The sequence below is a fragment of the Sciurus carolinensis genome, chromosome 13 (genome assembly GCF_902686445.1).
Source record: "Sciurus carolinensis chromosome 13, mSciCar1.2, whole genome shotgun sequence".
NCBI lineage: Eukaryota > Metazoa > Chordata > Mammalia > Rodentia > Sciuridae > Sciurus > Sciurus carolinensis.
In genome coordinates, this window is record NC_062225.1 from 36634428 (window position 1) to 36650002 (window position 15575).

At 32.5% G+C, this 15575-nt stretch overlaps 1 protein-coding gene across 1 annotated transcript in view; it reads left to right on the forward strand.

Moving 5' to 3' along the window:
* The window catches only part of LOC124962941 (dynein axonemal heavy chain 6-like), a 292982-nt gene that overhangs the window by 16736 nt on the left and 260671 nt on the right, over nucleotides 1–15575 (forward strand). Inside the window, 3 exon segments of the mRNA XM_047522202.1 lie at nucleotides 11579–11846; nucleotides 14753–14887; nucleotides 14975–15095. Coding sequence (XP_047378158.1) covers nucleotides 11579–11846; nucleotides 14753–14887; nucleotides 14975–15095 — 524 coding nt within the window.

The window sequence follows — 15575 nt, forward strand, 5'->3', positions numbered from 1 at the left end:
TTGTTAGATTGATTCCCAGGGTTTTGTTTTGTTTTGTTTTGTTTTGTTTGAGGCTATTGTGAATGGGATGATTTTCCTAAATTCGCTTTCAGTTGATTCATCATAGGTGTATAGGAGCATAATTGATTTATGGGTATTAATTTTGTATCCTGATACTTTGCTGAATTTATTTATGAGTACCAGAAATTTCCTGGTGTAGTTTTTTGGGTCTTCTAAATATAGGATCATGTCCTGAGCAAACAGAGATAGTTTGAGCTCTTCTTTTCCTATTCTTATCCCTTTAATTTCTTTCTTTTGCCTAACTGCTCTGGCTAGAATTTCAAGGATTCTGTTGAATAGAAATGGTGAAAGAGGGCATCCTTGTCTTGTTCCTATTTTTAGAAGGAATGCTTTCAGTTTTTCTCCATTTAAAATGATGTTGGCCTTGGGTTTGTCATACGTAGCTTTTACAATGCTAAGGTGTGCTCCTTCCATCTTTTTTTTTTTTTTTTTTTTTTTTTTTTTTTTTTTTTTTTGCAGTACTGGGGATTGAACTCAGGGCCTTGTGCTTGCAAGGCAAGCACTCTACCAGCTGAGCTATCTCCCCAGCCCTCCTTCCATCATTTTTTGTAGTGTTGTAAACATGAATGGATGCTGTATTTTTTCAATGCTTTTCTGCATCTATTTAGATAAGCATATGATTCTTGTCTTTAACTCTATTTATGTTATGAATTACATTTGTTGGTTTCCATATGTAGAACCAACCTATATAAGGTTATACCCTAGGATGAAACCCACTTAGTCATGGTACACTATCTTTTTAATGTGTTTTTGTATGGAATTCGCCAGCAAAAAAAAAAAAAAAAAGAACTTTTGTATCTATGTTCTTCAAAGATATTGTCTAAAGTTTTCTTTCTTGTCTCAACCAGTGTGGCCAAACTGGAAGTACTGGTGAGGAGCAATGGGGGATTAGAAAAGAAATATACATATATGCAGATATGAAGATTAATAGCTGGGATCAGGTGGAGTGCTGCTTTCTAATGGAGAAGCAGATCTAAAGAGTTATGCCAGTAATCTTTATTTATTTATGTCTCAATATCAGGTTAAAGCCTATTCAAGCATTCTTCTTCTTCTCTTTTTTTTTTTTTTTTATTCTTTGTACTCAAAAAACTACAAAACTCAAAATACCTATGCAGCTTTTCCACAGTTGCAGTGTGCAATGTTACGAGGTCCATTGTTTAAAGTTACTGTTAAGTGGGAAGCTCAGGAATAGCAGAACTGGTGAAACGTTGTTGTTTGTCTAGCATGAGAATTCCTTTATCCCTGGGAGATATGTGCCTGAGATCAAGGTTGAAGCTGATAAGACTCTTGCACAGAGCCTCTTTGGATGGAGCATTGCCAAAGCAGCTAGGCATCCTATACCCTTGCACAGAAACATTCCCAGGCAGCAGGTACACCACAGCCATGAAGTCATCAGAGACCCCCCGTCTCAGTCACTGCTCTCCCATTCTCTGTCACCACTGCTCTCCATACCTTCCTTGATGTGTCTTTGGTTTTGGTATCAGGGTAATATTAACTTCATAGAATGAGTTTGGAAGGGTTCCCTCCTTTTCTATTTTGTGGAATAATTTGAGGAGGATTGATATTAGTTCTTAAAAGTTTGGTAGAACTGAACTGAGCATGCTTCCAGTCTTGGGCTTTTTTTGTTGTTGTTGTTGATAGGTTTTTGATTCCTTCTTCAATTTCATTACTTGAAATTGATCTGTTTAAAGTTTCTATATCCTCCTGGTTCAATTTTGGTAGGTCATATACCTATAGGAATTTGTCAGTGTCATCAAGATTTTCTATTTTATTGCAGTATAAATTTTCAAAATAGTTTCTGATTATCATCTGTATTTCAGTAGTGTCTGTGATGATACTTCCTCTTTCATCACAATTTTAATAATTTGAGTTTTTCCCCTCTTTCTTGTGGTTAGCTTGGCTAAGGGTTTATCAATTTTGTTTGTTTTTTCAGATAACCAACTTTTTGTTTCATTGATTTTTTAAATTGTTTTTTAAATCTCAATTTAAATGATTTGGCTCTGATTTTAATTATTTCCTGTCTCCTATTGATTTTGGTGTTGATTCGTTTTTCTTTTTCTAGGATCTCTTATGAAAACACCTTTAAGGTAAGAACACAATATTGGAATTTTAGACCAATTAAAATCAAGTGAAAATAGCAAATGTCCCTTACTCTTTCCAGTTTTGCTCATTGGAGAAAAATAATTGATCATGTATTAGTGGGAATATCCATCCAAAATTATATGCAAATGGAAAATTTGAGGAGATACTTTGTAATTCAAATGCAACAAAGGATTTGCTAAGACTCTTACTATCATCTCCTAAGTAGAAGTCCTTGATTTTCTACCTTTAGAACAAAGTATACTTGTCAACATAAGCATTAGAGTCAGTGCTAAAAGAAGACTTGAGTGAAATGATCAAGAAATTCTGGATCTACAAATTATCCAGAGATCCACAACCGTGTAACTGAAATACAGATTACATGCTGCCATTTCCAAAGACAAAATTGTCACTTAAGGTCTTTTAATTAAATAAATAATAAGACTGTGAAAAGGAACCTCGTCTGTGGCTCATACTACTTTTCATTGAGCTAGTAAAGAGAACCTTGTTATTAATTTTAAGATATTATGACTTCTATTTATTATTATAAAATTTGTGATGAGATCTTAAATTTACATAAAATTGATAGCCTGAATAAGTACTGAATGCCCAATAAGTGGTCCTCAGGCTCCAAATGAGTAGTATAAATATGGAGTGCCCTAGGAAGACACTTGAACCAGAAAAAATGAGCACTGATGTGCCCAAGTTATTTATGGAGGCCAAAGTTAATTTTTTAATTACAATTATTCAAAAATTTACCACAGTGATATTTTTTCCTAATATTCATATGCTTACCTTGTTAAACTTCCTGAATTCAGAAAACATTTTTGTAGGTAAGACCATATGGCCCCTACTGCCAGAGATCAGCTTTGTGGTGGGAACAAAGCACAGCCCTGCCACCTTCCTGTGGAGTCATCCCAAATAGTTTGATTCCTACTGAGACAGTAGACCCTGTCCTTAGATTCCTAAAACAAATTCAATTTATCAGCAAAATTCTGTGTTTTGTGTGTATGAGAAACAAAAAGAAATTCTTGTTTAATTTTTTTTATTTTGTTTGCTCTTTCGTCAGTTTTCCTATAAACGTAGACATACATACATACATATATATTTATGTAACATTGCTGTTACTTTCATGTTATTATTTAGTAGTAGATGTTCCTTAAAAATAAATAAATGTTTCTGATTATCTTTCTAGCCCTTATTTCTTTCTCTCATTTGATTTTGATGTCATAAACTAGACAAAATCAGTCTTAATTGAATTTCATAATAAATTGCTTATAAAAATTAAAAAACAATTTTCCAAAACATAATTTGTAAACATACTCTAATAATTTTGCAAAAGAGCCGTGTAGGCCTTGGGAATTTCTAAAATGTTTTTGACCATACACAAGTATAAATAATATTTATGTTTTAAATTTTTTCATAATTTTATCTTTTAATGAACTTTGTATCTCAATGATTTACCACACCCTTGAGTTTTTAAAATACTTTAAACATTTTAAATGCAAGTTATATAAAATATTTTTAGAATTTAATTTTCTGACATCGACTAAGATCTACAATTTTCTTAAATACTTTATAATTAAATGGATTTTATTTTCACAAACATTTTCCTTCCATTTATCCATATTGGACAAATTTTTATTAAAGCTGGAATATTAATAGATATATAAGGCAAACCGTAAAAAGATTCAACATTAAGCAAGGTCTTTTAATTAAATAAATAATAATTAACTTAAACTTGGTTTTGTGAATCATATTTATTCTTTGGCAAGAATATCTAATTTATACAGAAAGAGTATCAAATAAATCAGTGTTGCCAGGCAAGCTACATTAACACTTCACCAGAATATATCCAACCCACTCAAAAAAGACTTTGAACATTTTAAAGCATGTGTGAGAACAAAATATGAAAAATGTCCTGGTTTTAGGTTAGCATCAGATCAAGAAACTCAAGAATTTAGGAGTACGAAATCGCACAATATCTAATGTTAGAATGAATTGCTGTTGCAGAGTTGTAGTTTTTCCTGGTTATGTGGAAATCTTTTATTATACTTGAATTTGAAAATCAAGGAAAAATGTAATTATAGGTCAGCATGTTAGATAACATAGATTGCTATAATTCAGGACATATTTAAAGTTTTATTACAAAAAGTATTCTTATGTCATGTTGATCAATCTACATTTTGTAACTGCTAATTAAGTAGCATTTAGCCATTTGTAACAACTCTATTTAGAACCCTTGAAATGAAATATTTGGAAGAACTTTGAAAAGGAAAATAATCTATTGGACATAAAATATTCAAGGCAAATGAAATATTATACGAATACTTCTTAAAATGTGTCATATTCTAGACTTTAGTCTGATAATCCTGAGACTCAAGTAATATTTTATTCACAGAGGAACTCCCATGTATAAATGCTTCCCTGCAATTATGAATTAAATAATGTTGTGAAAATGCTGACAATAATAAAATCCACACCACCACATAATCATCTGTTTTTAACTTCCTACAAAGAAACAAGAACAGAACACCACTTTGTTTGCTTCATACTTATGTGTATTGGTGATCCAAAGGACAAATTTTGTTAAGAATCAGAAAATATTTTGCAAATTATTTAACTTTGCAAAGTTGGTGTTTGTACAACTGGGTACTTAACTGATATTTGAGCACCTGAATGAACTGAAAAAATTCCAAGAGTTGCTAGAAAATATTTTAACACATACTTACAAGGATTAAGAATTCAAAGCAAAAACTTAACTTTGGAAAAGTGATATTATTTTAAAATGATTATCTGGGGATTTTTAGTTTCTGTTATGGATTTGAAACTGAAGAAAGATTCTTAAACAGAATAACATCTGTCTGTATTTGAAAATTTCACCATTATTTCTGAAAAACTTGATATGGAAAAGTTTGGGCTTTAAATCAATTATACTATTATAAGAAGTTTCAACAATACATTTATCAAAGAAAGAAAACAAACAACTTTTAGAGTTTAAAAAATTATAGTATCATGATAAATAATTTCAAGAGAACAAGTTATCCAAATTCTGGTTAATGGAAAAGGACATTTCAAACCGTTAGAAACAGAGTAAAAACTCATTTTCTGCCATTTGCTGCCTCCTATTCTATAAACTTTATCAACTTTATCAACAGTAGTAACTACCAATAATTTGAACAGATCAGGCATCATGTCTTAATAAGAAATTCAGGTAGCTACTTCATAAAAGTTTTGGTCACTGCTATGGTGGACCAAGATTTTGTTTGGAATTTTTATCAAAATCAATATTGGCTATGTCCCTTCAACCTTATGTTTTATTTTTCTTATTACATAATATGAAGAAATTATAAGTAATACCTTCATCAAGCTTCTGTAGTTATAAAAGTTATATCATTATATGACTGCTTTATAACATGCAAAGTTTGGGAAACATTGCTGTGGAGGATTGCAGTACAATTTGCATCAGATTATACTTTTTAGTTAATTTGGCAGCTCTGTTTCCATGGTGACCTGATAAGAGTAAAAGTTGATTTTTTTTTCAGGTAATATTGTTTATGACAAAAATGACCCCAACTGGTAAATTATACATGCATTGGGAGAACTAAAAATGTATTATAAACAATTCACTGAGAGTCATAACTTTAGACTTCCAGTAAGTACAGAGACTCTTTTAGGGGCAATGTCCCTTGCAAAGTTGCTGAAATGTATGCTTATGAAGTTATTGAAAATGATATATTGGCTTCTGTGACTTTTAAGTCAAGGTGACTTCCACACCCTCCCAGTGTGGATCTCTTCTACCAGCATGGGAGTTGTCACCCAGAGAAGATAGCTCTCAGGTGGCTCTTTGGCTACTTCGAGTCCCTGGAAAAGAGAAGTCTGATACTTCTCTGATAATAAGAAGTAGTTCCTGTACCATTTATGAAAGTATAGTCTAAGAATGTCTTGTGAGTTTAAACATTTAGTTGGATCAGGAAGACTCCTGCTTGGGCAATATTTAAGTTTTTTTTTTTTTTTTTTTTCTGGTTGGTATAAAAGGAACTACTGTTGATGTTACATAATTCCCTTTCTAGTAGCCGATGGATTATTTTTCCATATCTATGTAGTGTCTCACCTCACTATTATATCAGTTATATAAGTCCATGTTTTGCTTTTTTTATTTGTTCATAGAAATATAAACTTGATCACCTCAGTAAAGGTTTTAAGGCAGCCACATTATGGTACTAATGTCAATCAGTGAATACTGCAACATGACACTACCAACACACTCACTGTATACTAAACATTGTTCTAAATGTTTTATATGTATTAACTAATTTAATCTTCATAGCAACTCTATAGCATAGGTAGAATTGAAAATCCATTTTGCAAATGATGTGGCATTTAAGGGCCACATTTGAATAAATTGTCCAAATTTACACTTAGCAAATCAAATAGTTGGACTTCAGAATCCAAGCTCTCATGTACTATGCCTGACATACTAAACCTCATGATAATAACTACTCCTGACATTTGTGCCACACACACTATACTAGGCATTTGTGCTTAGTGCTTTCTGACATTAATTTTTTTTCATCCTCATAAGAGCATCATTTCATAAACTGAAAAGAGGTAGAGATATACTAAGGTGTTTACTAGTTGATGTTGTTTTGTGATTTGTACATAGGAAATTCAGAATAATGTCTGATACTCTGTCTTCCAATTCTGTGAGTTAATATCCTGTACTTTTTCAATTTTAAAACTATTTGAATTTAATGGTTAGATCACACTGGATGACAGAGCCCTCCCCATATACCAAGCATATATAAGGCCCATGGAAAGCCATGAAAGAGGACACCATGTCTCATACTTCAGTGTTTCCCAGTGTATTTTTCTAGGAACATTAGACCTCAATTATGTTAATAGGTTGTGGTAAAAAATGTGTTCTTTGATAATGTAAATTGGAAAAACATTCAGTTGAATCAGAGGTTGGGATTAGAATTCTGAGGAACATAATTGTATACCTTGTACTGTTAGGACCATATTTTTAAAAACTCTACTATGTGGTTTATATATTATGTATTAACAGATCATTTTGAAGACATCAGAAACACAATGACAGCTTTCTTAGACTAGGCCATGAGGAAATTGAAATGTAATAAATCTAATGTCAGTCAGCAAGTGGAAACTCTATAGGCCTTTGAATTTTCGTTTTTGAACATCAAAAATCTTTACCTTTAGATCGTCTTCCTATCCTTTCAATCTCAATCTCTGTCTCCCCCCACCTCTTCTCTTTCTTTCCTTCCCTCCATCTCCTCCCTCTCTCATACACACACACACACACACACACACACACACACACACACACACACACACACATTCTGGCAGTACTCTGGAGCTATGGCAACTTACTGGATGATAGCTTCCTTTCATAAAAAATAAATGGAAGAATCTAAAGCTGTATTTCTCAGCTTTGACTTTATCCCCTATGATATATTTAAGTGGTTTGTGGTAGAACCTGATGAATAGCACTTCTTTAAAACCCATCAGATGTTTCCATTATTTAACCGGAGTTTGACACTATAGACCCAGAACAGCAAGTTCTCAAGCAAGCCCCAGAGGACTTGTTAAACCACAGATTATTAAGTCTCCAGAGTGTCTATAGATTTGGGAGGAGCTGTGGAAATCTGCTGTCCCCACATGATGCTAATGCTGCTCCTCGAAAGACAGTCTACTGAGAACTATTGTCCAAGATCACTCTTGGACAATAGTTCACTCTTATTGATGAAACTTAGCAATTTCCTTTTGGTTATGTGTTTTGGTTATGTGTTTGTTTAATTCGTAGATAAAAAGGAGTTCTTATGAGGTAATTTATCATCTTTGGTTAATCAAACCAGAAGTAAAGCAAGCATTTCTTTTCCCCAGTTTAAGTTAAATCTAGAATCATATTGAATCATGATGTTGACCGTCATCAAACAAATTGAAGTTTGTAAATGCAAAACTCATTTATTCCCAGGCATGTGCTTGCTTACTTTCATCCAATAAATGGGTTCAAATCATAGCAATTAAAGCTGTGTAATAATGAAACTAGAGAGCTTGAAGTTGCAGAGGGCTACAAGAGCTTATCTAATTTGGCAGGAATTACTCTCGTGCATGTTAGAAACTTGAAAGAGGTGGAAGGAGGAAACAGGGAACAAGCATATGCATGCATTCACATATGGCCAACAATGGACATGATGAAAAACCAGCCTGAAATGGGCAATTTGTGCCCACTAAGAAGCAACTAATATGAAACAGGAGAATGCTACAAACATCTGGCACAATAATTAGGATTTAACAACCCAAGCAATCAGAAGCTATCCAAAGTTCCTGAGCAGAAGTGTCACATGAGGCAAACCATGTTTCAACATGATTAATCTGGTGAACTGTTTTAAAGATAAACAGAAATATTTCCCATCACTGCTGGGTGTAATAGAACTGCTGCCTGAAATAACAGATCACAATAAGGTTTTATTGTTTTGCAAAAAATCCAAGAATTAACTCCAAGAGAAGACTTGTTTTTAGAGTTTCATTAGGGAATCACTTTGAATTATACATAAAATGAAAAATAATAGGACAATTTATGACCGACCACAAGAGCCAGGCAATTTTATCATTCCATTGGACTCTCTCAAACAAGACACAGAAATTAATAGATGACTTAAAGTTTCATTTCAGATGAAGAGAGAGAGATTCGACAGCAAAATCATTAGCCAAGTGATCCCTTGATCCTGCATTGAAAAACAAATTATATTTTTTTCTAGTTTGGAGACAGTATAGTTAAACATAATTTTACTAAAGATTTTTATCTTAGCCTGATTCATTATCTAGCCAAGAATCTCTGTTTAGACAAATGTATCATAAAGTCATCTTCTTTAGCAGCAAAGTAGGAATTTTATTCTTGGTTTTTTAAAGTTCTCTCTTAAGGTTTTAGAGGAAGCTTAATTTTTCTGATTATTTTGTCAAAGAGAGGACCAGTAGAACAAACTCCAAATCCAACTATCCAGGAAGCAACTGAAGTTGGAATTCTGAATGCCAAGAAATGCTAAATGGGCAGTCAGTATCATGAGTGGTGGTTAACTCAGGGGAAACTGCTGAGTACTTCAAAGCACAGAAGTCCAGCAAGACCAAGAAAAAGTTTTAAGAAGAAGAAGAGAGAAGTTCTATACAACTTTATTTACAGAGAAAATGTAGTCAGAAGACAAGGAGAGTTAGAAAAAAAGTGTAGTGCAACTTCTCTTTGGAGGAAAGCATGAGATATACTCAGGAAGGAAAGCCATAGTATGTAGATTTTCATGACAGTATGAAAGAAGATCAGGTTGTCTCTGTTCTGTTTTTGCTATTGTTTGTTTCTTTTCAGATAAATTTTTGTGTTTCACAAACATTGTGTATTAGGATCACCCAGGCAGCTTGTTAATCAGGAGTTTCATAATACGTGAAGATTGTGTGTTTGACCTAGACATCTAGATTCTTCTTAATACCCCAGATGCTTTTGATACTGATGACCCAATCTTTGAAAAAGACCCACATGTGTTCATTTACTCTGTTAACACTGGAGGTGTGTAAAGGAAAAAAGTTAAGGGTTTGAGAATGAATGTCTTGAAATAATAACACAAATAATTTTTAAGTGGCATTGAGGGTCAACAAGTTGAAATTCAACATCAGGGACCACATCTACCACCTTCTAGCAGATGTCAGTAGCAGATAAACCACACAGAGCAAGTTTTCCAGACATGAACTAAGGGCTGGGTCAGCTGCTCTAGTTTTTAGGTTGGTTTGATGGCCGATGTTAATGAAACATCTGAAATTGATTATAATTTCACTGGCAAATTTCACATTTTGAAGTTTCACATTTTAGAATCACTGCAAAAATGTCCTGTTTATATCTTCATCTATTGACAATGGGAAAAGGGGAAAAAATTAAATGTTTTCCATATATCTTAGAGCACCCATGCAATGACTTTTGCAGAACTTTCTGCTGTGAGTTAATTAGAACACATCAAAAAGTCAGTTAATGGAGTCAGATAAAAACAAAGAAGGTTTTCCATTGCAGTACTGAAATAAGAGCAACCTTCAAGTTAGTTATCAGCCCCTCCCACACTCCACAGTAACATCTGCCCCTCAGTTTTCTTTGTGGGCTCACATGAACAACTCTTGGGTTTGCTTTCATTTTGGTCCTGTATGTCCCAATTTACAAAAATATTCTTACTGAGTTTTACTAAGACTAAAATTAAAAATTAAAAAATAAAAATTACTGATGCCAGTGGTTCTTGACTTTTTGACAAGTGGAGCCAAAGCATACAAGAATTTTGTTCCAGTCCCTCAAAAACTGACCATTCGCATGCACATGAATTTGTTTATAAACAGCAATTTCAGTCATTTCACTGTAGCTTCAGAATACAGAAGGAAGGACTGGAAGAGAATACAGACATGGGAAACAATTGATTTACACTGGAGTGTTACTAATATACATATTTTTGCATAGTTTTAACTAAAAACAATTGGAGTTTGTTTTTGTATATTATTTAATCTTTATCCCATTCTAAAATCTCAGAGAATCTTCAACAATATTACTTTCCTAAATTCCTAAGTGTACACTAATAAGGTGCTATATCATATTTTATATGTTTTAATATTAAGTTGCATATAATATTTAGTGTTATAGCTAAAATTATAGGAAATGTCTTTGTACTGTAAATTTTATTTAAAAAATATTTAGAAAATCAGCCCTTTCTGTTCTCATTACTTTTTTCTTTCTTCGACTCCAGTTCCTGTTTTTATCCTGTTCTTGATTTTTTTTTTACTTGATCTGTTTCCTCTTATACATACAGTTAAGGAATGTCCTTGATGACAGTTAAAGAAAGACATGTCTTGAGTTAAACAATTTCTGAATAATAATTATTTTATGTGTGATGACTTGGACATAAATTTTATCTTAATTTGGGTCAGTTCTTATCTAAATCATGTTTTCTTTCATATCTGATAACTGTCAATACTAGATCATTTAAAACTCTTTAATGTTATTAATATTGACTAATTTCCAAAGAGTTGATAATAAATTTAAAATCAGTTCCTAGTCGTTTTCACTCAGGATCATTAAGTTTTAAATATTTATAGATTTCTTTTATTCTAAAAATTATGTAACTATGATATTGGCATAATGCCAAGAACGTGAAATCTTTATAATAAGACCAAATATTATTTAAAACCAGCTCCCCCTCCTTTTCTTGAGCAGTTTATTCAACCCGAAAGTAGTTTGTTAGAATTTTGTTAAATTTTAAATAGTATTAAATCATAAAATTTTAAGTTTTAAATTTTAATAGTATTCAAGAAATTCATCTCCTTACAACAAAATAACTTTAATTGCTTTATTTTATATTGAACACTTTATTCATTTGTCTAAATTTTTAATTGTTCACAGAGTTGTATCTTATGAGAACATCAATAAAAATGACTACTATACAATTAGCCAAAAGGCAGTGACACACATTTACAATGATGATATTGAATTTATTGAACTTGATCGATGGGAACAGGAATATCTATATCACAGAGAACTCACTAAGATCCCCATCTTTTCACTTTTCCGGAAATGGAAGGCTTTTAGCGTATGGAAGAAGAATGTACACTCCAAGAAAATCACCGAATGTCGAAAATCTCTACAGAAAGATTTGTTCATTGTTAATCCTGTATGTATTTATTAATTGTAATTTAAAGAATTACAGAAAAAGAAAGTGTGAATCTACTATAGATATAGCTATAGACTCTCTGAAATGGAATATTTCACTTTTTTAAGAGAATTCACAGTTTTCATCCTGTCTAGTCAGTTAGGAGTGACAATCCAGTCATATTTCTACATTTTAACTAGGGTTGCAAAATGTAGAAGTGTAACAAGGGAGTCCCCTTTGATTGGAAACAAGCTCAGGTTCTTGGATTTGTAATCCCCTTTGTTGTTGATCAGGAAAGCTATATATCCTTTTGAGAACAGTAGACTGGCAGCCCTATTACTTCCCCTCTTCTCTGAAATATTCTGGACTTAATGACCCCAAATAATCTGGTGCTTGTTTTTGTGAGCCAGTACCTCCCAGTATATCTTATAGGTTCCTTTACTATGGATTAAGACAATTGGGAAAAAAATTTAATATTTACTTTGAATGATGGGAGATCACAGAAAAAAAAAAAAAAACTGTTAAAGAATATTTGGCCAAGCCCAGTATGGTGGCACACAACTGCAATCCCGGCACCTTGGGAGGATGAGGTAGGAGGACCAAGAGTTCAAAGCCAGCCTCAGCAACTTATCGAGGCCCTCAGCTACTCAGTGAGATCCTGTCTCTAAATAAGCTATTGAAAAAACAGGAATGGTTCAGTGGTTAAGTGCCCCTGAGTTCAATCCTCAGTACTTAAAAAAAAAAAAAAAAAAAAAAAAAAAAAAAAAAACTAAAAAGAATGTGTGGCCACATTCAAACTCTATTCAAAGAATTTCAACTTACGTTAGAATATTTCTACTTGACTCCTGGGAATGTACTGAAATTATTACTTTCACGTTCAAAAGAGCTGGGTTCTGAGCTGTCTCTCTTTTTTGTTCCTTAAACTTTTTAATGATTTTTTAAAATTTATTTTTATTGTAAACAAATGGGATACATGTTGTTTCTGTTTGTACATAGAGTAACAGCATACCATTTGCATAATCATACATTTACATAGGGTAATGATGTTTGATTCATTCCGTTATTTTTTCCTTCCCCTCCATGAGCTGTCTGTTTCTATGACACCGAGTCACTACTTTCTCTTGTCAAAAGCCTCAAGTTTTCTTTTTACTGGTCATTTCCTTCACTTTTCATATAGTAATCTGAAAGACTTATCACCATGTTAGTCACACAATAAAGGAATATTCAGGAACTACATTTAACATGGATTTTAGTACAGAACAAATATATGTACCATTTCAAGTCCTCCATCTCAACCAGCATTCTGAATTTAGTCCTTGACATCAATTTTGACCCCTAGACCTCTACTTTCTTCATTCGAAGCTATTTCACTACCTTTCATCTTTAACACTATCCATATTATAACTTTGTTACTAAACATGCAAAATAGTTCTCCCTAGAATTGTCTCTAAATCACCTCACTCAGTCAAGACTCTTATTTTGTGTGCTAAAATTTATCATTATCTCCTGTGCACCATTCATACCAGTGGTGCATTGGCCTTGATAATATCGCCTCTTGATTTGGTTCTAGCAGACTAGAATGTTCTCATACTTTTAAGCTACAATTGACATAAACAACAATCCCATTGAGATGATTTAAATATCTGTTAGATGCTAACCCACACTTATCACAAGTCTTATAATTACAATTACTTGACTAGAGTGAATGATTCTTCTAGACTAGGTTGAAGAAAGAAATATTGAAAGAAGTTATTCTGGACATTTTTATTTTTATGACATTTTAAATAACCAACTTTGTTGGTACCTGTGCATTCATTTTCTTGTTAAAACTTTATGGATATGGCATTTATATACCATAGAATTCACCTGTATAAAGTATACAATTCAATGATTTTTAGTGTATCCACAGAATTTACTGATAATCACTATAGTCAATTTTATAATATATCCATCATTCAAAAGAAAAATTCCATTACTCACAAATAGTCATTCCCTATTTCTTCCCAGTCACTCTCTTCTCCCTCTCCCCAGCTCCAAGTAACCAATAACCAGTTTTTTCGTCTCTATAGATTTGCCTGTTCTTTACATTTCTTTTAAATGGAGTCACACACTCTTTGTTTTTTGGTGACTGGCACTTTTCACAAAATATAATGTTTTCAAGATTTTTCTATGTTATAAAATAGCATTTCTTTTCATTGGCAAATTTTGTTCCTTTGTGTGATTATGCCTATTTTAATAGATGAATTTCCATTCATCTATTAATGGAAATTTGGATTATTTCCACTTTTGGCTATCATGAATAATGTTATAAACATTCATGTACAAGTTTTTGTCTGAATGTATGTTTTCATTTCTCTTGGTCATATCTGTAGGAATGAAATTGCTGGATCACTAGTAACCCTGTGTTTAACCTTTTGAGGAAACATAAGTTTTCCAAAGTTACTTGTGCCCACTAAAATTTAAAATCAAATTTAGCCTTGTTCTTCATCATAGATGAAGATGTTCCCTTAGAACATCCCATAGATGTTCCCTTCTGTTATAATTGTGATTGGATATTGTAAAGTCCTTAAGGTAACACAAGAATCTTTTAGTAGACTTTAGCAAAAACTAATGAAATGTAAGATATTGCCCAGTTTCATTTCACTTGCTCATTTTTGTTCCTTAAATAGCAGAAAAACATGTATGTATTTTCAAACAGAAAAGGAAGGAATTGAATAAATTAAGCCTGATAATTCAAAAAATTATTTTAGAAAAAAATTTTCAAAAGTGTTTCTTTGTAATATATGTTTTTGTAGTTGTAGCTAGTTGTAACATATAGAGCTGTTTATTTTCCTTATTAACCATTTTTACTGTCCACATGTTTTTATACTTTTAAAATATAGAATTTATTTTTTGCTAAACAGTGATAAATTCTTATTTTCATTCAGTATTTGCAGCCAGCTCTTCTTAAAATAAATGAATTGTGTTATCAATTGAGCTTTATGGGACTTTATTATATTGAAAAATGTCATACCTACACCCTGCAGGAGTTTAAGGCTGCACAAGTCGTACGACTAGAGGAGGTAAGAAATTTTGCCTGTAAGGATTAAGTTTTTTCTCTATTCTTGATATTTTGGTATCACTAATTATAAATATTCATCAATGTCTAGGTGACAGAGCGCCTAGAAGAATTTCGAAATGAGGCAAAAGATGTGGTCAGGAAGGCTTGTCGATTTGCTTTGCGTGCTGCAGGATTTATTCCTGATGACTGTACATTTGAATCTACTGAGGGTAGGAAGGGCACAGAACCTGGATATATCAGAAATGTCTGTTTCTAAAATATCAGCTCTTCTGTATTCTTCAGCATTTCTATTCTTTCAAACTACTGCTTGATATGTTATAAATTCAATGTACTTTGTGGAAGGGGGTGCGGAAATGGTAAATATTGCATTTATTAATTATTTATAATTATTAATTAATATTGCATTTATTAATATTGTCTTGTGTTCTCCCACTTATGTAAATATTACTGAACTGGACACAGAATATTAATTCATAAACCTTCTGTAATGGACTCAGATTGGGACTGTCTTCTTGAATGTATGTCAGGCCTACTGTTGGAGTCTATAGGTTTGTTAAAATTAAGGGACTGAATGGATCTCAGGATTGGTCCCAGTTGGCAAGGATTGTAAAGAATGATTCTAATGGAGATAGATCAAATGCTTGAGGGTCAAGGTGTTCCTGGGAAAGTTAACATGGTCTACTGATTAA